The sequence below is a fragment of the Corvus cornix genome, chromosome 1 (genome assembly GCF_000738735.6).
Source record: "Corvus cornix cornix isolate S_Up_H32 chromosome 1, ASM73873v5, whole genome shotgun sequence".
Classification (NCBI taxonomy): Eukaryota; Metazoa; Chordata; class Aves; order Passeriformes; family Corvidae; genus Corvus; species Corvus cornix.
The window spans coordinates 103,692,523-103,716,938 of NC_046332.1; the positions used below are offsets into that span (position 1 = coordinate 103,692,523).

Here is a 24,416-nt window from a genome sequence, read left to right on the forward strand (position 1 = left end):
AGATCCCTATGACCAATTAGAATTTTAAAATACTAATTATTTTTTAAATTGCCTTTTTGTTTTTAAATGAACATAAGAATGCTCTAACAACCCCCTCCCCCCATTAACTGTACTAAAGTAAGCATAGAGGAGACTCAAACCTTCACAAAGAGTTGTTCTAATAACATTTTATTAGCAGAACATTAATTTTTGACAAATTTACTATGAAGTCTGTTACATCAGACACAGGATTATGTCCATCACTAAGCTAAATGCTACAAAATCATCTTTAAATGCAACAGTAAGCTTAATAGTGGGAAAACATGATCTCTGATTGGGAAGCTCATTTTATGAAGTAATTCAGGACAGGGGAGCCGAGCTCTGGAGGACTATTGCTTCCCTGCCAGATGGAAAATCTCAGGGATGACACATTTGTTCCTGAGGGGAAGGATGCTGGCCCCTTTGACAGCCTACCCACTCCACACCAACTGCCTCAGCCATGAAGAAGATTATGGCTCCCATCCTCCCTCCAGAGGAAAGGCTGGTGCAGCAGTCAATGGAGGGAAAAATCTCCAGGCTGTGTTTGTGCACAAGGGGCAGGCAGAAGACTGACAGGGGCTGGGCTGCTGCTCCCCAGGTGGAGCAGGTGATTCCAGCAGGCACATGCACACAGATATATCACAGAATTAGGGAATGGTTGGGTTGGAAAGGACCTTGAAGATCATCTCATTCCAATGAGAAATGTGACTGTAAATGTACCTTCAATCAGAAGAAATGAAACCAGAAGTTGGTCTCTAATTTTAAAAAGAAAAGAGCGAGAGAGAGTTATAGAGAGCATGGCATTTGGCATATAGGAGCACATTTAATGCATTCCTGATGTTAGATTTAGTCCAAAGAAAATACAAAAATGTGTATAGCGTGTTGGACCTACCCCCACCGACGCCCCACACTGCCTGCTGACAGATGCTGTATGGGGCAGAGGCAGCCAAATCTGTCCCTCAGTGCTGTCCAGCAGGATGCCCTGGATCCAAGCATCCTCAGAAGTATGCATGCTTATTGTTTTGGTGAACCGTAGAAAGTTCATGCCAAATGAGACTGGAACTGGACTAGTGTGGATGATTAGAGGACAGAACCTGGAAATGAAGTAGGGAATTGTTATTTGAGAGGATAGATGTACCTGATGGAGCCACTACTCTTTGGAAAAAAAAAGTTACTTATTCACTAACAAAAAAAAGCTCATTTCTGTTGGAGAGCTAGTCCTAGTACAGTGGGTCTTGGTTTTTTTTTTTACTTTTAAGGTAGAAGTACTTCATCTTGTGTATTTATTAAGCAACTATTACAGCAATTTTAGTGCAATTGCAGTTAGCAATGGGTTCCATATTAGTTCATAAACAAGGAATGGTATTTGTAAAGTAGCATAGTTTAGGCTTCCTGAACTAGCTGATAAATCGTAGACCAAGCCTATTATGAAGGCATGCAGGAAAGTTAATCAAATAAAGGTGGAATGTAAGTATGCCTAACCTGCAGGCTGATAAACGCCATATGGGTGCTCTTACAGAGGAATAAAATTGCTTTCATTTTCTGTAGCTTAATTCTGTTTAAATTGCTGCAAACTCCAGCCTCTTTATTCTGAGTGAAAACACATGTCCCAGGAGTTTAACATGCTTGAACTTATGCCTGTTAGCTTCACCACTTGATTATCCATAACTTTCCCAAGTGTCCACACCCAAACTTGCTGTTAAAACAAGTTATTGTTCCTACTCATATACAAAGTGTGTAAGCAGGCATAGCAAAATGCTCCACACCAGCTGCATGTCAGCCATGTGGGGCCCTTCTAATTGGCACTTTCCCCACGTTTGCAAGTGTTTTAAGAAGTTAAACTCCCAAAGAGAGACAGAAAGGAAACTAACTGAAAATCCTCAAAGAAATCTGGCCCCTTTCTATGTACTTTTTTTGGAATTTGTCCCAGGGGCACTGGACCTCCTTCTTTCTCTTATAAGAAAAAGATACAAGAATGGCAAGGCATATCCAAGAAGACCATGGCAGACTAAAGTTGCTGTCAAGCCTAAGTAAGAACACTTCTTTCCAGTCCTCACCTCTACCAAATTCCTCAGCAAGACAAGCTACAAGTTGATCTTTTGCACCTTACCTGCAAAATGTCCTTCACCATACAAAGGAGAAGTACTTCTTGATATACTGTTTCTGATTTAACTTTAATGTTTAGCATTGCATCATATTTCTTACCATTTAAAAATACGGGAAGTAGTAAAAAGAAAAAACAAAGAAAGAAAACCAGAACAGCAATAAACACAAACTGATTCATGGCTGAGGTACCAGCATATTGCCCAAACTGTCTGGCATGTGTTTGATGTATAGGATGATGAGAAATTTCTCATAACAATTTCATTTTTGCTTCTAAATAGGGCAAGAATATTCAGAGGATGTGCATGACCACTAAATAATTCACTCATTGCAGGTCTTATTCTATGGAGCATGAACACAATACTGCCTTGATCTATTTTGGTGCAGACTGACATCAGGTGTGGCTCCCCGCCTGTGGCAGGAGTGCCCCAGCATCACACAAACCACATCCAAGGCCACAGCCAGGCCACCTCCCTCTTCCTACATGGGTGCTAATTTGAATTGCCCAGAAACTGCCTGTTCACAGGCAATTACTAGCAGCTGTTTATGCAGGCATCCATCCTGTGGCTCAGCTCAGCCCATCACTGCCTGCCTGCCCTGACTGACCCTATTTGCAGAGACCTGGGCTTTGAGAGATGAAGGCAGTGGGAAAGGTGGGCTGTGAAGCTGTTGCCCCAGTGTGAGAGTATGTGGTTGGAGAAGAGGTGAACAGCAGTGGTAGGGACAATATTCAGTGTCACCACCAGAGATGCCAGTCTGTTTTGGATGTGAGCAGCCCAATCGTACAGCAATGATTTCAGCATGTCTATGAGTGACTGCTTAGAAAATAATTTAGAAGTGAGCAATAAAATCTATAGCTCTATATGACTCTGGTTGAAAGACAGCTCCTTACTTTCATGGTTTTTAAGGAAGTTTTACATTTTTTGTGTAAGATAGAGGGGAAAAAATCCAAACCTACCTCCTTAGGATGAAAAACTCTAAGCTCCATGGATACTGTTGCTATATACATCTTCATAACTCTGTAACTGGACTCTAGGTTCCCTATGAAAATAGATATTGGATGAGAAAATCTGATTTTTTTGGAAGCTCTAGAATTATATTGAGAAAATTTTAGAATATTAGAATTACATCAAGAATTATAGAATACAAGAGTTATGTCAACAAAATCCCAGAGTGACTTACCTTTTGCTAACTAATTCCCTAAATTTTAGTACTAAACCTTTCATCTCATAGTGAGTTTAGATTATTTAATATGAACATATAAAACATTTTAAACTAAGCCAAGATTTTGTGAGTGACCTCAAATTCAGCTTCTAAGGAGAAGTAAATATACAGGGAACTTATGCAAGAAAGCTAGCACACACTTTTGGAACACTCTATAACCAAGAGCCTATGAGAAAAGGTAAAAATGTAAAAAGGAGGAGGCAGCTGAGACAAAGCATCAAGAGTTAAAAATATTTAGCGTGATACTAAATATTTTGAAAAAGAGAGTTCAGAAGTGGTGTCTATCTTACTCTGGTATTTTTAGATTTCTTTACACTTCTGGTGGTCTGGAAAACCTAAAAAACTTAAGATTATTTGAAAACATACTTATTAGCTACTTCATGTATACTTGTTGCTTACTGTAACTGATATTTTGGGCATGCCAGAGGCAGCAGCCTCTTCCCCTCCCTCTCCATCCGCCACTGCGTCAGAGCATCCTCCTGTGGACGCCAGCATTTTGTTGAGTTTCTCACTGTACCAAACCTTAGAAGATAAAAATCTCAGGAGTGCTGTGGGACAGTGTTTTGGGAACATCTCTGGGAGTTATGGGCATTATTTCGGAAACATCCAAAAGGGGAGAAGAGACTTGAGGTTATAAGGCTGGGAGCTAGGACTCTTGAACTGCCAGCTGTGCAAACCCTATAGGTTGCTTAGCCTTTGTGTGCCATATTTTTGACCTCCACAAGAAAAGGAATGTAAATATTTCAGACAAATATTACACATTTCCTTGTTTTAATACTCATACTGCTTGAGACCCCTGAGTGAGAGATGCCATATAAATATGAAAGCAGTGACAAGTGGTTTTGTCAAGCACCAGGACAAATAGAGTGGAAAAGCTTTTTAAAGGCCAATCCCAAGTATGTGCATGTGAGTGTGTGCAGGAAAATAAAATCTCAGCTTGCTCAAAACATCCATGCACTTCCTGAGAACTGGTGTGAATAAATGGAATTGTCCATGTGAATACCATGAAGCAATATAGGCTGGAAACAGGTAAATGAGTCTGCCTACTCTATTCTGTGGCAGAAACATAAACTATATGGTGTTTGCATTCAAATGTCACGTTAAAAGATTAGGTGCATAAATTTGGGTATGTAGTTGTGGAAAAATGCTTCTGGAGTACAGGACTATTAATTTACTGGTCAATCCTTCCCCAACATAGCATTCTAAAAGATTAACTTTCCTTTAGTACCAAATTCCTATTGAATATATGATTGGCGAAAGCTAATTTTACGCAATTTTTAACTCTTGTGTACTATGAGTGAGTTGAATTGAGTGCAAAAGTACACAATCCTGTTTTACAGTCTGACATAGTTTTCTGTGATGCTTTGAGCTCCTCTAAGTAGTCACTTGATTACAAATTGTAACACACTTGACTTTTCATATTTAAAGGACAGCTTGAGATATTTTTAAGCTTTATTCAAACTGTGAGCAGTGCACACACTGGATTAATATCAGTGGAAAACTAACTTTCAAAAAATTCCACTGTTTTCTCACCATAAGTGTTCTCTTTCCTTTCTTTTCTCTGGTAACAAAATAAGAGAATAACATTCAGTCTTGTGGTTATATGACTGTGTTTCCACAGGTTTTGATATGTGTTTTTCAGTTACTTTAGAAAGAACTAATGTGACTGACAGAGTAGAACAATATATCCTAGAACAGTGTATCTTTTTGTGGGCAGAAAGGCCATGATGACAAAGTAACAAAATTGAAATATGATACAACTTTTCAAAACATGAAAAAAACCCATTGCTTTTCTCTTTGACAAGCTTGTCACAAAGGTGAGACTAAAACAAACCTCCAGATACTCGATATTAATAGGCAGTGATGAACAACAAGGTTCCTGCTCTCTCCTCACATGCCAGTGTTCAGGGGAAAGCAGTGCTACTGAATTCTCTTCCATTCACTTAATACTCACTTGCTTGGTGCTTTGAAGTTAATGGAGTTATTCTGGAGTTAATTGAGTTTAACTCAGAGGAAAATTGGACCCACTAGAATGAGCACTGATACAAAAGGCTTTGGAAGCCAGCCTGCATTGCTGGTCAGAGATTAACAGTGTAGCAGAAAAGGACCTCTCAGAAAACAAGAAAGCCAGGAGGGTGATGCAGAGGAAACTTGCCCACTCTTTTGAACTGGCAGCTGTATCACAAACAGTGTGGGGAGGCACTCAGCAGCACTCTCCACTGGTTCCAATCAATTTTCTCCTCGGTTCTTCACCACAAAAGTGATGTGTATGATGTAGGATGAATAAAAGAGAACTAAGTGGTTAGCACAGGACTCAGCAGATGTGGGATAACTGTTACAGAGATAATTAGTTAATCATATCCAATGCCTTGAAATTATACATGCAACCGTGTTGAAAAAAAAATAGATCCAGAAAATACATTTTATCGCCTGTTGTTTAAAACCTGTCCCCAAGTTGAAAGGCACCATCAGTTCTAGCTTCTCACAGTAACATCGGATCAGGTGGTCAAAATAGTTTCTATGATCTCAAACCAAGAGTGATGCCACCAGATATACCCTAAATTTCTTCCATGGTTACTGTGTGCATTTGCATAGTAATTGCATTTACAGTACAGGATGCAAGCCCACATAAAGTGCCCCAAATAAAATTCATTCCTAAGACTTTTATATCCTTCAAATAAATGCATATTAACCAGCAAGGTTTTATCTTTCTCATACTGACTCATTTCCTCCTTCAGTAAATGATCACTGTGTAACCCATTGACTTTCTCCATGACTATTGGCAGCTATAAGAAAGATTTCTTGCACTAACAATAAGACAGGTGCCATGGAAATTGGGATACATTCATGTTGCTTTATATATTTGTGAAGAATTTAATCTGTAATTACTGGAGATGGTGCTGGCAATTTTCCGTAGAGCGCAGGAGGATGTGTCAGATGTAAAACCTGCTCAGCATTTTCCCCTGTTGGGCTGCTACTTTCTCTCTCCTGGACCGAAAGGAAAAAATGGCCAGTTGGTATTTTTTCAAATACACCACCATGCGTTCATGTTAGATTCATTGCTGGCATTGCCAGCAGGGAGTACCTTTCCTTTTAATATGAACTATGAATAAAGGACCTACTTTTGGTTGTGCATGCTCTTGCTTGGCAAATAACTTATGCTGGCTGCCAAAATTCTGTCCTGAAAACAAAGACACATCATGGTCATTCAGGCCATAATGGCCGTTGGAGCTATCCTAAAATTATCTCTGAAGGCTGGAGAAGCAGTTGCACTTCCTTCTGTATAGACCTTGCCTGTGAAATCACACAAGCAGCTTTTCTCTTCTGTTTGACACCTGAGTGTAACTGCTACCCTGCTACAGCTGCAGGCTGGGTCCAAGTACCTGCAAATATAAACCAAGAGGGTTTAATGGGCAAGCAAGGACTACAAAGGCTTTTGTCCCTCCTAGAGTCACCAGCTGGCATAGCATGCCACCCATGCCAAATGATCCAATCTGGTCAGGTGGCCATGGAGGTAGACTGAACATGGTCCCAAAATGCTGACTTCACATAAGGTCTTCAGGGAGGGTTTTTAGCTGTGGAATCACTGTGAGCTTTTCTATTTCTGTTGGTTTTCCATTAGTCAAGGTTGATAGAATGATATTTTTCATCTGGTAGTGGCAGGAGACCCAGCCCACGGCTGCCATATGCTGACTTGGTTCTGAACATTGTTGACTTCCAGAGTGGACAGATGTAATCCACTTGACTGAGAAATAACCTCAGCTCTGGAGAGGAAAATGTAAAACTCAGGCCGGTTCAAGAGACAGCAGCTGACCTGCAAAGAGAATGAAAGAGGGCAAATAAATCATTGTGATGTCTTCAGACTCTGACCTGGCCTTCATCAGTCCCAACAGACTCATTCCAGATTATTTGCAAGATGACTTGTTTCTAAAAAGCCATATGGCCACATTTGCACAGTAGGAATTCACATCAGCACAATGCATTATGCAAACTTGGATAGGAACCCTGGGCACAGATGCAGGGCAGGTCTTAAACTGGATGCAGTTCCATTTTGGATACCCAACCATATATGCTGCAGCAGTGCAAATGTTAATATGCACCTCTGCTACGTATCTGCTTCTGAAAGGCTACTTGAACAAATCTGGATATGCTAGTGCAATGTTCTCTGTGTTGTTCAACATCACAAGAAGAGAGTTTTCTCTGGGACTCACTCCTTTGAGACACTGGAAGTCTCACAGATATCAATGCTCTCTGGCTAAAATGCAGAAATACTCTCTGTCATTGCTTTCCCACTGTTATAACTTTAATAATAGTAATTAAACTAGATGAATTATGTGCCTTTTCCTCCTGCCCATGTTGAACAAGAAGAGAATAAAAATCGATATTAATTAGGTAATATGGTAGGCTCATTTAATTCTCTAAAGCACTTAGACTACTATGGAGAGGAGCACAATGGAAATGCCTTGGAAGATGAGAATAGATAGGTGTGATACCTGGGTGTCACTGGGATTAATATAGTTTTTAAAATTGGGATGGTTAGAGGAATCTGAAATGAGACCATGGTGTGCATTCTCTCTGAGCAATTATTCAAACTGCAGTTAAGAGCTCTGACAAAGTTTTCCATCTGTGACTCCTATGTCCTGACTTCCCACTGCTCATCCTTTGACAGTTACAGAAACAAAAGCTTCAGGAGATCTCAGGACTGGGGCAGCACCATGATTAACATCAGACTGTCTAGGTAGGAGAATGGCCAACTTTCTGTTGGGACTTTGAGGCTGTGATGATAGAGGGAGCTAAGAAATGAGAGAAAATGGTTTCATTTGTAGTGTGCTATTGACTATTTCTCCTCATCCTACTGCTTTTTCAAGCACAGGTATGGAGGGGTTGGTTGTAGAAAGTAAGCTGTTGTGATTCTTCCAGTTGATTCTAAACTGTTTTGAGACAGATGTTAGACTACCTCCCAGGGTCACCTCCAGAGCACCCCAGGGTTCTCCTCTGGGATTTATGACACCTCCAGGACATCCTTGATCTTTGGTTGGCAAAGTACAGGGATTGGGAGACCAGCTGGAGACTGTTCAGCCCAGGCTTCTCCTACTGGATGCTGCTTTCAAGACAGAGTAGAGCAGAGCATGAACCTAGACATGGAAAGCAATGCCAGAGCCTGTGGTATGAATGTAGGCTCCATCCTTAATTCCCTAGGAGGAAACCTATCAAGGTCTTGGAATATTTCCAGGCATGAGAATGCTTGTGCTACCAACTTGCTCAAATGTTGCCCAGCACAGCTAACACCTCCCAGCCAAGTCCCAAGCTCTCTTGGGGTGTTAACATGGCCAGGAACCACTCAAAATATGCAGGCTACGTGCAGCCACTTGGCTTTGGAGGTAAAGGCTATTTAATGCTATGGACATAAGCCACTCTGTAGTAGCTGAGACCAGTGCTAGAGAATGAATCAGGCACTATTAATTCAGCAGAGCTCAATTCATTAGCTCTAGTACAACAAGGAACAAGAAAAATAACGACAAAAAGCTTTTGTTGAGCACTTAGGCATTTTTTGGGAGGAGCTTGCTTTCTTCTCTGAGTAATCAGTGTTATTTTAACTACTATCCTTGTCTGAATTCCTACTGAGTTACTTTAGGTATTTCAAATCCATCCTGTCCAATCTACCTGCCTTTTAAAAATACCTTTCTTCTAAAATCTGTCTATGTTTTGCACTTCTTAGCATTGATGACAATATATTCACATTTTCTCATTTATTTCCTCCCAGTTTTATACTCTGCCATATCTTCTGACTTCACTTTCTCACTCTTTTTAACCCTCTCTACCCTTAATTCCAACTGTACCTACAGATTGATCCATACTTATACATGCTTTCATTTCCTCTTATGCTTCTTGGTTTTCCCAATTTCTTGTAATATTTTCTTCTGATTATTGTACTGCTTCCTGTAGTGTGTTCCCTGTCACTCCTTTCATAACGCCACCTTCTCATCTTGACCCATCATTCCTTTCTATACTGATACTTTTCCTTCATTATTACAGCTCTTTAATACTAGAAAAGTTTGCAAAATATTCCATCATCCTTCCCATTGATAATAACAATAGTCCTTTACCTTATCATTGTTTCTTATGTTTTAATCAGGTCTGGCTGCAAACAGCAGTACAAAAAGAACAATAAGAAGATGATGGAAATAGAAAAGTCCAAACCATGGTAATGACATGATATATGAATACTTTGTGTATTTAAGTAAGTCTAACATGCACTCTGGTAAACATTGATCCGCAGGCATTCTCTTGATTTGGCCATTGGACTCCCAAAATTCCCTTTGATTTCAATGTGACACCATATGGACGAACCTTTAGGTCTATGTACAGTCCAAACACACCTCCAGGAAGAATATGGAGTCTGGGAAGGACAACTCACAGTAGACGACCTTAGGTCATAAATTTCTCTAGCTGTAAACATGAAGCTGCATATATTAAATCTCAAGTAACTTCTAATCATAGCCTTATCAACGCACATCAGGGCATACTTAATTGTAACATCAATAAGCTGCTGTACACCAGGAATATTTGAAAACATGTCTTTTTTCCTTTTCCTGTAAAATACTTTTGAAAGCAATAAATGCTTCTTGAAATTCAGGACTATTTCAATATAAATAGTTTTTAGAGAAACTTGTTAGGTATGAGAAAAAAGCAGACCTGTTGAGTATTCCTGGTCAGTAGGAGCCAAATTATTGCTGTCCAGTTCATCCATAAAAGCTGGCTGATACGAAGTCTTCTGGCACTGGAAGATTTATATTGTCTTTAACTTTTTCAGAATAAATACTGTCCAAGCAGGACGAAGCCCGCACAGCACGAACAAAGAACATGCTATATTTAAGAGGTCATGTCTGACTTTGAACATATGGTAACGATTCTTGAAGCCAGAAATAAAATGTAATACTTGTAATATGGCATGTAATACTGTCTGTACTCCACCAAATTACCAGGGAGACAGATTGTGCTTTTCTGAGTATACTGAAAAATGTCCCTCCTCATTATGATTTTGCCCTTTTTGTATTACCATATCATTATTCTTTTTCTTTTGTACTCCAGTGTGCAATTTAGATGACTGAATTCTTTGGCAACATTAAATATTTTCAGGATTGCTTAGAAAATTATCAGATATTTATTATTCTTCAGACAATATGAATTCATCAGTAGAAATATACACCTCAAAGGGAGCCACCCATTGCATTTAGCCAAACCAGCCGACCATTCCAAAGGCAATAAAATAGCATTTATCACCAGGAATAAACCGTGACATTTCCTTCTAATGAGATTTCCAAGCTGAATCTTGTTGGCAGCCATTTTACATTTGTGATACTAATAATGAGTGGAACCTGATGTTAATAATTAGTTGCTGTTTTCTTTTATAATATTTTCCTCTATAATTTTAGCACAGAAGCACAGTTCCCTTGGGTTTCTTATTGTTCGGGGCAGGGCATTTGTGTGGCAGTAGTAGAGGTGCAGCCTTAGCTGAGCTGATGAACGAACAGCCTCCATGAGCTCATGCCTGAAAAACACAAAATGAGAAGGCCCTCATAGCACAGCCTATGAGTATTTATTTTCAAAAAGGAACAGAAAACTGTTCTTTTGAGATGGCAGCTCCCCACACACCTACAACTCAGTGGCCAATGCTCCTGAAAAACCCTCTGGATCTGCAAGGACATATCCATTGCCCCTCTGCCACTGGCTTGAACTTTCCTCATACCCATCTTTCCCATTGTTGTGAAGCTGCACCAGCTGGGAGAAACCATGAGATGCAGAAAGACAAGAGCCTTCCACATTTCTAGGGATTCCCCTTTTCAGTGGCAAAAGGAGCCAGCAACTTGACTCCAAATAGAAGGAAATGAGAAATGGATACAGTTTAGGCCAGAGAAAACATGATCAGAGGAAAAATAATTCCCACCACCACAGGAAAGGTTGGGAGAATTTCTTTGGCAGGCATCAATGCAGGAGAACATGTCAGATGGTTGGGGTGGTCCCTCCTGGTAGCCAAAACCTGTTAAACCTTTGCACATCCCTCCAAACCTGGCAAAGGAGGAGGTCTCAGCAGGCAATTTCTTGAGTCCGCTGCTTGAGAGAGGAAGTGGGACTCAAATTGTGTGGTTTCTTTTTATTTTAAATGAAGAAACCTAATTAAAATGATAGGAATTTCCTGGGGAAATTCTCAGTCTTTTCATTTTTAAGGGTCTTTGTATTACAAAAGGTGTTTGAAGTCCTTGAATTTTTACCCTTTAGCCACCTTTGATCTAATTTCTAATCTCTTAATAGCCTTAATTGAGTTCTGAACACTTCAAATTATTAAACATCTTTAGGGGATTATGATTTATATTTCTGATTATACAAAATAATATTAATTGCACAACAACATTCCCCCCCTTTATGTCAAATTAAACTATCAGGGATGTAAGGCATATACTTTAAGGGCAGGATATTTGCATTTGAAACACTTTAAAAGACTTGCACTTTCAAGCAGGTGAAGATGAGTGGTAAGAAATGAGGGAACAGCAAGATCCCAATGTAGGCCCTAAGTCACTAGAGGCTCATTGTTTTTTGTCACCCTTGTTGTACAGGTAGAGGCTGCCCATGGCCATGGAGCAAGCAGTGGTCAGTTGCCAGGGGGGTGGTGGGCCATGCAGACCCCTGAGGCACAGGCAAGAGAGCCACCTGCTTTCCTCAGCTGCGATGGGCCTCCTTCCCATGCTCCACTGCCAGGGACAAGTGCTCAGATTTAGACCCCAGTCTAAATCAGCTTGGGTCTTCAACTGCATCTAAGCGCCTTTGGTCCTCTAAACTTTCTTTTCTGCCCCGCATCTATCCTTCTCAGAGGCTTACTGTCTTACTGTGCCTCTGATCATGAGCCTTCCTCTGCCTCCTTCACTTGTCCCTAGGCCCCTGGCACCAAGACTATTTGTTATTTCCCTCCCCCTAATCGTCTTTCCCCATTCCCCTTGGAAGATGCCAGCCCTCGCAGGGGCAGCAATCCTTGCCCTGCTGGGGAACCAGTTCAGGCACCACTCTGAAGGCAAAAAGGCTCTGGGGAACACAGGACAGGCAGCAGTCCTCCCCTTAAGGAGAGGAGCAACTTGCTTCACACATTGCTGCAAGCTGTGGAATAAAATACTCTCTAGTAGTATATCCAAAGCAGGTATTTGCAGCACGAGCTAATACAGTGGAAAAGCTTGATTCTTATAAAATAAAGCCTCCTTTGTAAAAATCAGGAATTTATTTGCTGTCAAAAGACAAACAAACTTTATTAATGTGAGAAGAGTATTAGCTTTTTTCACTTTGCTTGCTTTTGCTTTTTTTGTTGTTTTATTTTACTCCAACTGTTTTTATTAGACCTCAGCTTTAGTTACTGTTAATTTGCCTCCACTTGTTTTCATCTCCCGCCTAAGAAACAGCTTTCATATCCACCACCAGAAACATCTTTTGAGAGCTAAATTTGTTTCCCTAACTTCAGGGCAAGATTTCAAATTGTCATTTCTGAGAATCTTTCATGTTTTCTATACACCCTAGCAAAACGTCCATGAAGTTTCTGAGGAGCCCACAGTTGAGCTTGTAACTCATCACTGATACCCACTGTAGAGTCTGGCTTTATTTATATAAAACAAATGCCTATTCAGTGTACTATTGTTAGAACCAGGATCTAGCTGCCACCATTGTTCAGGATAAGCAGTGCTCTACTTCAGTTGTCCTATTGATTAAATATGCACAAAAAGTACATTATTAGACAGACTTGAACTATTTACTGGTATTATTTTCACTCTGTATTGCTGTAGCAGCTATGATTGCCAGTTCAGCTCTAGGGAGGTTTTTTTTTAATAATGTACCCTGACAAAAAAGCAGTATCTTCTGTGAGCTTGCAGTCTGAGATGCTGATCCAGGAGGTGTGTGTGCTCAAACTTATCTGCTGAATCTGTCCATCCATAACCATGGCTGCTCAGAGAATAGATACCTAAGCATATTTGTAGTCTTACACTTCTGAGTTCAGACTTGTAGTTCAATTTTAAACTTATTCCTGTTCTTTTGATTTTTCTTTCAATATTGAATTTTACTGTGCACTTACTTTCACATTTACTACCTAATATAGTTTTTCCTAATAAGAACATGTATATTTAGACATATTTTTAAACACAGTAATTTTTTATGCATTATATGGATCAGAGTAATTCTAAAAGATGAGTTAAGACATAATTCTGTAGTTCAGTGTCTCTGCAGGAGACTGTCCCATATGCTTTACATAAAAGACCTGACTCATACAAGTGTGATGGCAAGATGAAGGCCACTAAACTGAAAGATGAAAACAGCCAGAAGACATTGGTTAAGGCATTTTGGCTGAAACACTTTAGTTTTAGAAGGTCAGCATAAAAAGTCATTCAGCTCTCCTTCTTACCCTAGAAAGAGAGAACAATAATAAAATCAGGCAGCAATAAATTTAGAGCAAATTAAAAAAATACTTCTATGTAGCACATGTCCTGACTATAGAATTCATTGCTGTAATAGGTCACCAAGTTAAATACCATGGATGGGTAACTCTATCATCACTCCCGAGCCAAGTCCTCCCCATATTAGCCAAGCCAACAATCTTCAGTGAAACTGAAACAAGGTCTCAGTAAAACAGTGGGATTTACCCCAGTATTTACGATATGGCTATGCTCTGTGAGAAGAACAATAAAGGTAATTGGATTCCATGTTCAGCACTTTATCTATTTACTGAAGTGGAAGAGTAAACTCCCTTTTACCACTCCATAATTTGATAAAACCTCCATAAAGGTGCTTTAAAAGTAATAGATACTGACCATGGGGACAGTACTGGGTCACAGATGCTTTACTGAAAAACTTGCTTTAGCTACAAATTATGCTGGCAAGCTATAGGAATCCCAGGGCATGCATAATTATGAACTATAGAACTCCATACATATGTACTGAGAACCTACTTCCCCTGTCCTCACCTATGAAGAACTTTTCAGCCCAATGAGAATTACACACTGGTGTTATAAATTACATGCCAGACTTCAGTCTGATCTTGCATATTTATACTTCCAAACCTTTCAAACTACTGCTTTCTAATTAAAATTATGACATGCTCTTTCAACAACAGTAACTTAGTATATAAGGAACCTGCATACCTTTCAAACCTTTCACAAGGAAAAAAAGTCAGCCTTAGTTTGCAACTGTATTTATTGTTTCTGTGGCTTTAAGTAACACAACCTCTTTAGAAGCAGACGGCCTCGTCAGTGCGCTGGCAGGAATGTGACACAGGAGACACAAGTCCAGAGCCAAATTCAAGGAAAATTACAGTGTGCAAGCCCCAGTTTTCAGTAAAAAAGAAGATTCTTCTCAAAGATAAATAAGTACAACCTTTAAAGTGAGAGTCAAGTCTACCTAACACTGGTGGGGACACTCTTCCTGGGTCTCCAGGGAGAGGCGTTACCAACCTTATGGCTGCTTTACTGCCCCTCATCGCTACTACTTCAGCCTCACATATTGAAGTGGGAAAGCTTCTGGCACTGCCCATACCATGCAAAGGAATTGATTCCTTTGCTGTTACCACTTCAGGGCTGAGGGAATCCTCTTTTTTTCCTCACATACAGATCTTAAATGTCAGTATCAGCAGCTGGCATTCAGCAGCCAACACTGTCAAAAGGAACATCTCGATGGTCGTTGCCTCAGCCTTGGCAGGAGAAGCAGGGTGAATGCAAATGCAGGCAAAGCTGTATATTGGCCAACTTACCAGCAGGAAAATAACCTTTAGCACTATCGTCTGCCTGGAGCTCCAGAGGGAGGTGCCACCTCCCCAGAGCAGAGGCTTCTAGGAAGGGTGCCTGAAAAGGGTGCCACCGCCATCCTAGGAGGAATCGTTCTGCACTTGGGAGGAGTTCCTACCAAAAGACACTCTGGTACAGGGCCCATGGGAATTGCCTTTTTTGGGGTAACTTCCAGGATGACACAGCCTAGGGAGCCTAGGGAGAATGCGGAGAAAACGAACAGCTCCAGCAATGATGACCCGCTGCAGGGACGGTGGATTTTCACACCTGCAGCCTCCATACGCTCGTGGTGCAACCCTCGGGACAGGGAGGGCAGAGGAGCACCTGCGGTGCTCTCTCCATGCTGCGGTCGCCAAAGTCCTACCCCCATTCTGCTGGTTGACTTCGCTCTAGTTTGCCCCATTACCGCACCCTCGGCGTGAAGCAGGCAAACAAAAAGGTGCAGCTCCTCTCCTCTCCCTCCCCGGGCCACCCGCAGACCCCGGGCAAATGCTGCCACCCCATCGGTGGTGCTGGCACGGCTCCCTCGCGGTGCCCGGCGACACCGTCCATCACTGCCGTATTGCAGCCGCGCCTCACTCTCTCAAAAGAAAAAAAACCAAAAAAACCCCCAAAACAAAAACAAACAAACAAACAAAAAAAAAACCCAGAAAAAAAAAAAGAAAAGAAAAGAAAAAAGAAATTACTTTTCCCGCCCCCGCAGCGATGCTTAATTCAGGGAAAATCCAACAAACCCACACCCCAGCCGCTGCTTGCGCTCCCCCGCAGGCTCCCCCGCTGCCCGACCCGCCGGGAGCAGGTGCTCGGCGCTGCCGCCGCCCCAGACCCCCCTCCCGCCGGCGGCAGCACCTTGCGAGTCATCCCGGCTCCCCCCCTCTCCCCCCCGCTCCCCCCGCTCCGGGAGGCCGTCGGGTGTCGCTTCCCATTTCACTTGGAGATATTTTCGGGTGGCAGGAGCCGCCTCGTCATTTCCGCCAGGAGAAAAAGACACCGGCGCGGCAGCGGCGGAGAGCCGCGCGAGCCGCCGGGCACCGGAGCGGGCAGAGCCGAGCCCGTGCCCCGCTCGCCGCCGCCCGGCACCGACCTCTCGGCGGGGCCGGGAGCCGCCGCCGCTGCCCGCGGGTTCGCGGGGGCGGGAGGCGTCGGAGCGTGCCGCCCCCTTCTCCCCCTTCCTCCTCCTCCTCCTCCTCCCCCTCCGCGCCGAGCCGGCAACATGAACTGAAATCCCCAGAGAGGCACAGAGGCGGCGAGCGAGGGAGCGGAGCGGAGGCAAGCGGGGATATAGCGGCTCTCTCCTCCCGCCGCCGGGATTCCGGGCAGCGCGGTCCCTCCGCCCCGCACAGCCTCGCCCTTCGCCCGGAGAGCGGCGGCCACCCGAGCCCCGCGCCCCCGAGCCGCCCATGGCCCTCATCATGGAGCCCGTCAGTAAGTGGTCGCCGAGCCAGGTCGTCGACTGGATGAAAGGTGAGGAGCGGCTGCCGGGGCTGCGCGGTGCCCTCTCCCATCACCCCCACCCCCGCCCCGCAGGTGCGGGGAGCTCCGCGGCTTCCCCCGCGCCGGGATCCCGCCTACCGGCAGTGCCGGCTGCCCGCACGCTTTGGCTGGGTTGGGAAGGGAGGCGGGAGGCCGTTGGGGCCGCGTCGCTGGGGCCGGGGACCACGCTGCCCTCCTGCCCCGGGCTCAGAGCGGGGGCGGCGGCTGGGGATCCCCGGCTGCCCGTAGAGCCGGGGAGGGGGCCGGGGGCGGAGGTGAGGCTGTGCCCGCGGGAACCCGGGGTGCTCCCGGGCGGCGACCGCGGGGTGGCGAAGGAGCCGCCCCCAGCAGCGGAGGGGCGCGGGGAGCGTGTCCGGCTGCTCCCGGCGGATGCGGCGCCAAACGAGTCGCGAATAAAAGTTCAGCCGAACGTGCTACGCTCGCTGGGGGACGGGGGCACAGGGTTGCGACCTCCCCCGCGAGGAGGGGGCCAGGGGGGGCTTGGCGGGCGGCGAGGCCGGGGGTCGGTCCTCGCCCTCGGAGGTGCCGGGGCTCCCCCCCGCTGCTGGGAAGCCGCCGTGCCGGGCGAGGGGCTCCTCCGGCCGGGCCCCCTTCACCGGGGCTGACACTTGAAGATCCGTGATTGAAGGGAGCACGAACTCAGCTCTAGGCTGAGTGTGGTTGTTGCGCTGCTCCGCTCCTCTCGCTCCCTCACCTGTCTTCCCCTGAAATAAAACTCTGATGAGAATAAAATTTGGACTTTTTGGAAACGCTTTTCTTTTATTCTCTGTGCATACCATTCTGACATGGCTTTAATGCTGTAATGTGAAAAGGTATTTTGTGGTTTTTTTGTGTGGGGGGGTATTTTTCTTATTACCTTTAAGTCAGGCTGCAGCTGTGTTTTGAATAAATGACCATCTAGTATTATAAATCTTTTTATAAAGATAGAATGACCGGATGGGTACAAGTTTTGAACAACTGCTGCATTGTGGGAGTTCTCTATAACATGCTGTGTGCTACTAATGTGACAGTTTCATCATCCTTAAAATTTCAGGCATATAGCGTATGTTTTCAGTTATTCAATCGTGGCATTTATAGCTGGCGAGTTATAATTGTATTTAGTAACATACACAGGTTTGCAGTTTCGGAAGCATTCTCACTCTGTAGAATAATAATCAAAAAGAATGATGTAATACTTCCTATCCTGAGAAATTAGTAAATATTAATAAAAAACTTGAAGGAGCTACAGATGATCAGTATTAAAAGCAAGCCCTTTTCAACTTCAGAATGTTTTTTACAGCTATTTAGCTTCCAACATTTTTACCTCTAAAAAAAAAGATTGTGTAGGACTTTTTTCTAATCAATGCCTGAGATACCTTCACCATAATTTGGGGAATGCATAAAAAATAATGAATTTGCAGATAATGCATTTTTAAAACACTTAAACGTAATGCATCCAGTACTTTTCATAAATGACAGGTGAAGTGCATTGCATACTCTGCTTTTGTAATACATTATTATAAAATCAGTAATTTTAAAAGAACAGGCTAAATGGTAGCATTAAAAATTGTGCAGCTGGATAAGGATTTGTAGTTAGAAACCTGTGCCTGACACTCAGAGCTGTAGATCTTTTAAAAATAATGATGTAAACTTTACCAAAAAAAAGCAGATATTGCAGTTGTGCCTACTTTCTGGAATATGAAGCTTGCTTTTTAGTGTTTAATCTGGTTTTCTTTGGCATGAATGCTTGATTCTTTCTCTGGAGGACTTTCATTTTTACTGAGCAAACGCATGTGTGTTGCTTCATGCTTCCATTTCGTCATTTTGTATTCTGTGTAGCACATGAACTTTCACTTAGGTGGTGCAAGGAGATAAAGCACCTGCCTGTGACTAGCACTCTTGGCGGAAAACCACCTAGGTAGCCACGCTAGTTTCAGAAGTTGAGCCTGGAAACGAAAGTGACCAGTAGCTGTGGGCAGGTTTGCTCCTGCCTGATGGGTCACACCTTGCTGAGTTTGGAGGAAGGATGGTAGTGATGAGGGCAAGTAGTCTTTGCTGCAACAACTTTGTTTTCCTTATAATGTGTAGTGTTGCAAACATCGTTAGTGAAATCCATATGAAAAAATATTCTTCTACTGCTTTAAGTGCATTGTCTCCAGCAAATTACAGAGCTGGAGACAATGCACTTAAAGCAGTAGAAGCAGTAGAATTCCCCAGAATTGCTTATTTGTGTTTTAAGGGGTACTCAAGGCAGTTTGATGAGTAAAACATGAATGTGTCTGTCATGAGGAGTTTGGGAGGAGTGCAGTCGTGGTCTTTGCATTAGAGGCAGTCAAGTCTGGTTTGCGTAAATTACGATAAACTTCAAGATGTGAGAATATTTTGCTGACTTACTGGGGGTTATTTTATAGAATTATAAATGTTGAACTTGGTTTAAACCTCTTCCTTGAAGTAAGTGCCCTGCTATGTCATATGCCTGCTCAGAGCAGCTATGTAAAGAGCATTCTTCCAAATAGATTTTGATGTTCAAAGCAAAATCTTTCCTGAAAAAGGCAAATCCTACCATTCGACATTGTTTACAGTTATCTGAAAGTAAGGGGAAATGAAACACTTTAGATTTTATTGCTCTCAGTGTTTTTGTGATGGTCTTGTTGGTATGACCTGAACACTTGCAGTAAAAGGCCTCATCTGGAATTCTTTATTTAGGCAAAAGAACCATTACCTCAGTGGCATTTTGTTTAGGGTAGTGATAAAGCATTGGGCCTGAAATTATAAGATGTGAGAAATGAACATGGGGGAAGTATTTCCACTCAAAGGGGTTAGATAAAAGTACCACACTCTGGGCTGGATGTCTGTATAGGGAACAGGCTCAAGACTGGGTATTTGTGGAATAAATGCAGTTCCTCCAGTATATTGTCAGTTTTTAATTTCTTGCCATACACACTGTGGATCCTTTTAATGGCCTAATGCCAACGCTGATGAGCTACAGAGTTGTACCTGGAATTGGTTATACAGATAAGTAACTATCTACATTTTGACTGTGAAAGTGTGTACAATAAGAAGTTGTGGACCAAAGTACCAGTTAAAACTATGCAAATGAAAGAAACAAAGCGAGGGGAACCTATGTCAGCATATGAGTTTTCTATGGTGTAAAGTGAACCCACAGAGAGAAGATTAACTGTCATAGAGCTGGAAAAAGAGTAGATGGATTAGCTCATCTCTCCCACAGGATGGCATATTGTACATGGAAGATAAAATGAGTATTTAAATTGATTCAAACCATGTATTATTGTGCTTTTCATATATTTAGTACTAATTTTAAAGGTCCTGTATGGATCAGTGAGCTGAAAGTGTGTCAGTCACCTCCTCTGCCTCCCCTCTGGAGGACCTGTGTGGATTTCACTGCCATGTCTCAAGACGTTGACACGTCACATAGGCAAGCATCCTCGAATGTCATGGCTTTCACTCACTCAGGAGGAGAACATGCCAGATGTGTTTTAGATTTCTGAGGCTCTGAGAGCACTCAAAGACACTCAGTTACTTACCAAACAATAGGATGTTTTTAACTGAGTCTTCTAATTTAACTTCTTTGGTCTGAGGTTATTGATAATTGCTGTATTTTGATAAGGACTTGCTATTTTTAACAGTATTTTAATTCAGTACCATTCTCTCAATGGCAGAATCTATTCCAAAAGGCAGTCCACCTGAAAAAAAATATCAATATTACTTTATCTAACAAAGCTTAAATATTTATTTTTTGCTTTCTGAATGACAGCTTATAGGACTTATACAGAGTTCATACAGCTTAAACTGTTGTAATGGTAGTTGTACTCAAGAAGCTGGCGTGGGGTTGCCTTTAAAGGCTTCTAATGCTACGAACTGGGGGCTTTTTAGCTCTATAAAGTCTACTCTGCCAGGGTTTAGAAGGATGGAAATATTTAGAAGGTCTGGGGGGAGAGAAGCAGAAATATGGATGTGCTAGAAAAGTGGAAGCAGAGTGCAAAAGTTCCCCATCTGGATGATTGAATATTGCATGGCTTTGAGAACTGAGTTTCTGTCTGCTCTTTGTGTGCTGAAGTTCATGTCCCTTTTCAGTTGCATGTGTGTTTGCAGAGTCATCATGGGCTGCCAACAACTGTGCTCCACTTCGTGTAGTGGGAATTACGTGTTCTTCATCAAGAAAATGCGAGAGTTTGTGAGAATGCTCTGAAACTAAATATTCCAATACTTAATGATGATTTAAAAATAATATTGCCATGGGGATCCTCCTGTTCCTGTTAGTGCATGTGCAGAGCCCTAGGACTGCTGTGGCAGCACCCAGGTCCTGCTGCAGTTCCTGAACCATTAGTTAGCAACAGGGAAGCTCATCAGTGAAGTCACAAATTTTCTCACAGCGCCGGGATCTAGCAAATGGGTTTAGGCCTTAAAAACAGAAGTGTAAATCCTGTGTTCAGGGTCACTTCAGACCTACCTCATTTTTGGCCATGGCTTTCTCTGAAGACTGACGTGGACTGAGTTTAGGGGGGAGCTTTTTCTGGAGTGCAGGATGGACTACAGTGCTACAAAGGCATGTGAGCACCTACTTTGTGGTAAAGAGGTATGCTTCTACAAATGTACGTGCCTCATTTAGGGCTTTCAATTTCATCCAGATTTTTTAGTTTTTCTTCTAGTGGTCTATTAAGTTAAAGGTTCTTTCATATGCTACTTCCCTTCACATTGATTTTGGCAGGGCCCTTAAAAATTGTGACTATTAGAAATAATATGGAGAAGGCTGAGTTGTCTCAGGGAAACAAAATCTGGATGAGAGTATAAAAAACACTTGGATTCTGAAACTTCGATTCCTTGTCAAGTGTGTGTAGGTGACTGATGAGCTTCACAATAGTCATCTACTTAATAGTCATTGCTAAGTGCCATATGTGGAATAGATCAGGCATTTTGCAATTTGTCAGCATTAAACCACTATTTTCTTTCTCCAAAGGAAAGCAAACTGAAATTTTGCAGTATCGGAGGGTACATGTAGTACTCCATTAGCTTTGAAGTGATACTAGTAAATGGATTTATGACTTTTACTGTAATGCCTAGCAAAAAAGCTGTAGAAAAATATGAAATAGTGCTATAGCTGGTGTTTAATTTTGATGAACTCACAACTCTTTAATTTATTGATACTCTGTTTAAAAAAAAGTAACAACAATTTTTAGTCAAAGTGGGGGACTTTTTAGAGAGGGGAGTTTATACAGTTGTGGGTAGTTAGGAGTCAAACTGCACTATTCCAAACTTTAGTTTTAAGGACTCCAGCTTTAAAACCATATTGAAAGCAGTGCTGGAAGATCTCTCTCTCTAGTTTGTTTATTTTTCCTGTGGATCTCTCCCTTTTTGCTTGCCCTTCTGACATTAGGAGTTTTAGCAGTATCAATGGCTGCCACATCAATCACAGTGATGTGTTCTAGAGCATCTTTGTTTGTGATTAGAAAACCTCTCCTGCCATTGTTTATCAGCAGAAAATGAAACTGCAATTGCAACTGGGATGTGTCAAAGCCTAACAGCCGAGTGTTGCCATAGCAAAGGCAGTTACATAAGCAGCCACTCTGCAAATAATTCATGCAGCCAAATTTTAAGCATAACATGAGAATTTATTTCTAAATTTATTATCTTTTTAGGAGGGAGCTTTCCTAGATGAGGTCATCTCAGTCGCTACTGAAATTGATGTACTTAGTTGTGAAACTCTTCTAGCACTGCCCATTTACACCTTTATTTTGTTTGAACATATTGTTCTGTTTCTGAAACATCTGTTAGTTTAAATATGGCTTCACAATATGTTTTCTCAAGTGGTTTTTTGCAACAGTTTGGTAAAGCTCTGTATTTTGATCTTATTCAAATTTATTTGCATAATGCAGTATTAAACCAAGCAATTTAAAAATGCCTTTTCTGGTTAATGGTGTCAAGAATTTTGCAAACCAGATCACTTTTCAGATGAGAAGATTGAAATATACATACAGTATTTTTAGAATCTTTGCAAGTAGTTGCCTTTAAGCACTCCAGCAATAATAACCCAGGCAGTTTTATCTTCTAAACCCCAAATTGGCAAATGGTCGAGCCTTTCTGTCTGATCCACAGAAGTGTAGATAACCATTTAATCTCAGTTAAATTGCTGTAGCTTTTGATTGTACTGTATTTCCCAGAGTCAAATAGTAATATTTGTTACCATTTTCCAGAAGAATAAGGAGCAGCTTCTCTCTGTTTCCTGAGAAATTTCTCCCTGTATATGCTTGTATTCAGAGGTATGCAACAAGGAGAAAGAGCTCATTCTTCAAGGCTTCCATTCTGTGTAACTGCTGGTTTTTTCAAAGAAGTTACAAAATCCTCGTTAAATCATACCTGCACTGAGGATCACCTGTAGCAAGCACTTACCTTCAGCAGGAAAACAACTTTAGAATTTTAGCTCCAAATAAAACAAAAGAAAACTGTGCTGCAAAACTTTCACACTTATTGCTTAAATAATTTACTTAATGAATACTTTAAACCTTCAGTTTAGAAGCTGAATAGTTACCAAGACAAATGCTGAAGGATAAGAGTTTCCAAATACTTTGTTAAAAAAATCCAGTCTGGAAACACCGTGTTGGGAAATTCTGAAATGCCACATTTTCTTCATTGATGTCTTCCAGCTTTTCAAATGCATTTGCTTTCTCTAAAAAGATGAAGTAAGGAGATGAAGATGAGTTGTATTTTTTCAGAAGAAAAATTTTGGGAGCCCAATATTAGGCTCACATTATAAGAAATCTACTTCCACATGAACCTGCTCAGAGCACTGTCAATTTTTTGTTGTGAGACAGGCCTAGCAGGGCAGTTCCTCTTAAATTTAAAATAGCTGACTGTCCAAGAGCAAGCATCTGCTGCTTTTTGTAGTGTTCCTTTCCTGCAGTTGAAGGATGAAGGGCTGGAAGACACAGATCCATGGGTCTGGGGACCCCAAGAGCTGAAATGCTTAACACAAATCTACTCATGTGCACATTTTTGCCCTCCCTGTGTATGGGGTTTAGCAGGTACCTGGGTGACAAAATAAATTTTTCCTTGAGGTTTTCAATGCAGGCATTTTTCTTATGCAAAGGGAGTCCAGCACTGTCTATAGCAAGTCATTTTATAGTACTGGAGGCTTTAAAATCTACCCCATTTCGTGCTATTTATCTGCCAAATAATATTATCTTGAAGAAAGTAGCTGTGGATGTTATCTTGTAGGATGTTTGGCATTTCCAGTTTATCCTTTAAGTAGAAATTTAGGGCACTTGGTACCTCAGATGAAGTGGCTAGAACAGTAATTTCAAAGTGTTTGGCCTTACATGATTAACATCTGCTACAGTACCATATGGTGGGAATTTCCAAGTAAACTATTAATTAATATAGGAGTGCACCAGAGTAAGCCTTAATTAAGCTATATTCAGCTGAAGTGTATTATTTTAATATAGTCAGATGCAGAGTGCTGTACTTTTGTATTGATACCTTTTTCTTTTGTGTGAAGAAGAGGGAAAAATGTTGATGAGAATTAATTAAGCCTTTAAATTGAAGGTTCGAGTAGCTTTTGAAATAAATGGTTTAGGACTGACATCAGCATCAAGCATCCATTGATTTAAGTGGAACAGGGTGTATATTTGGTAGTGTTGAGTTGTGCTTTGTGAATGCTGTGGTGACTCCTCTGCTAGGATTTTACTGGTGTGGGATGTGGGTGGTCAGGCGGTGTCCAGCAGAGCTGCACCAGCCATTTTCACAGAGCTTCAGCTATTGCTGGTGGGG

The 24,416-nt window shown here is 42.0% G+C and overlaps 1 protein-coding gene and 1 long non-coding RNA gene across 11 annotated transcripts in view; one reads left to right on the plus strand and one right to left on the minus strand.

The window, feature by feature from the left end:
- Nucleotides 1-209: 209 nt before the first annotated feature.
- Nucleotides 210-15,958, minus strand: LOC104686188. The gene is made up of 3 exons (XR_005601825.1): nucleotides 10,042-15,958; nucleotides 3,080-7,159; nucleotides 210-1,112 (listed from the first exon to the last, which is right to left on the minus strand). It is a non-coding gene; the product is annotated as an uncharacterized LOC104686188 (long non-coding RNA).
- Nucleotides 15,959-16,225: 267 nt separating this feature from the next.
- Nucleotides 16,226-24,416, plus strand: part of CNKSR2 (connector enhancer of kinase suppressor of Ras 2) — a 208,532-nt gene continuing 200,341 nt past the window's right edge. For 4 of the 10 annotated variants that reach the window (XM_039551421.1, XM_039551425.1, XM_039551438.1 and 1 more), the window contains exon 1: nucleotides 16,226-16,622. In XM_039551421.1, coding sequence (XP_039407355.1) covers nucleotides 16,559-16,622 — 64 coding nt within the window. In that variant the 5' untranslated portion in view covers nucleotides 16,226-16,558. The remainder of the gene's footprint in view (nucleotides 16,623-24,416) is intronic. The other 6 variants (XM_039551428.1, XM_039551431.1, XM_039551445.1 and 3 more) reach the window with 2 other exon arrangements.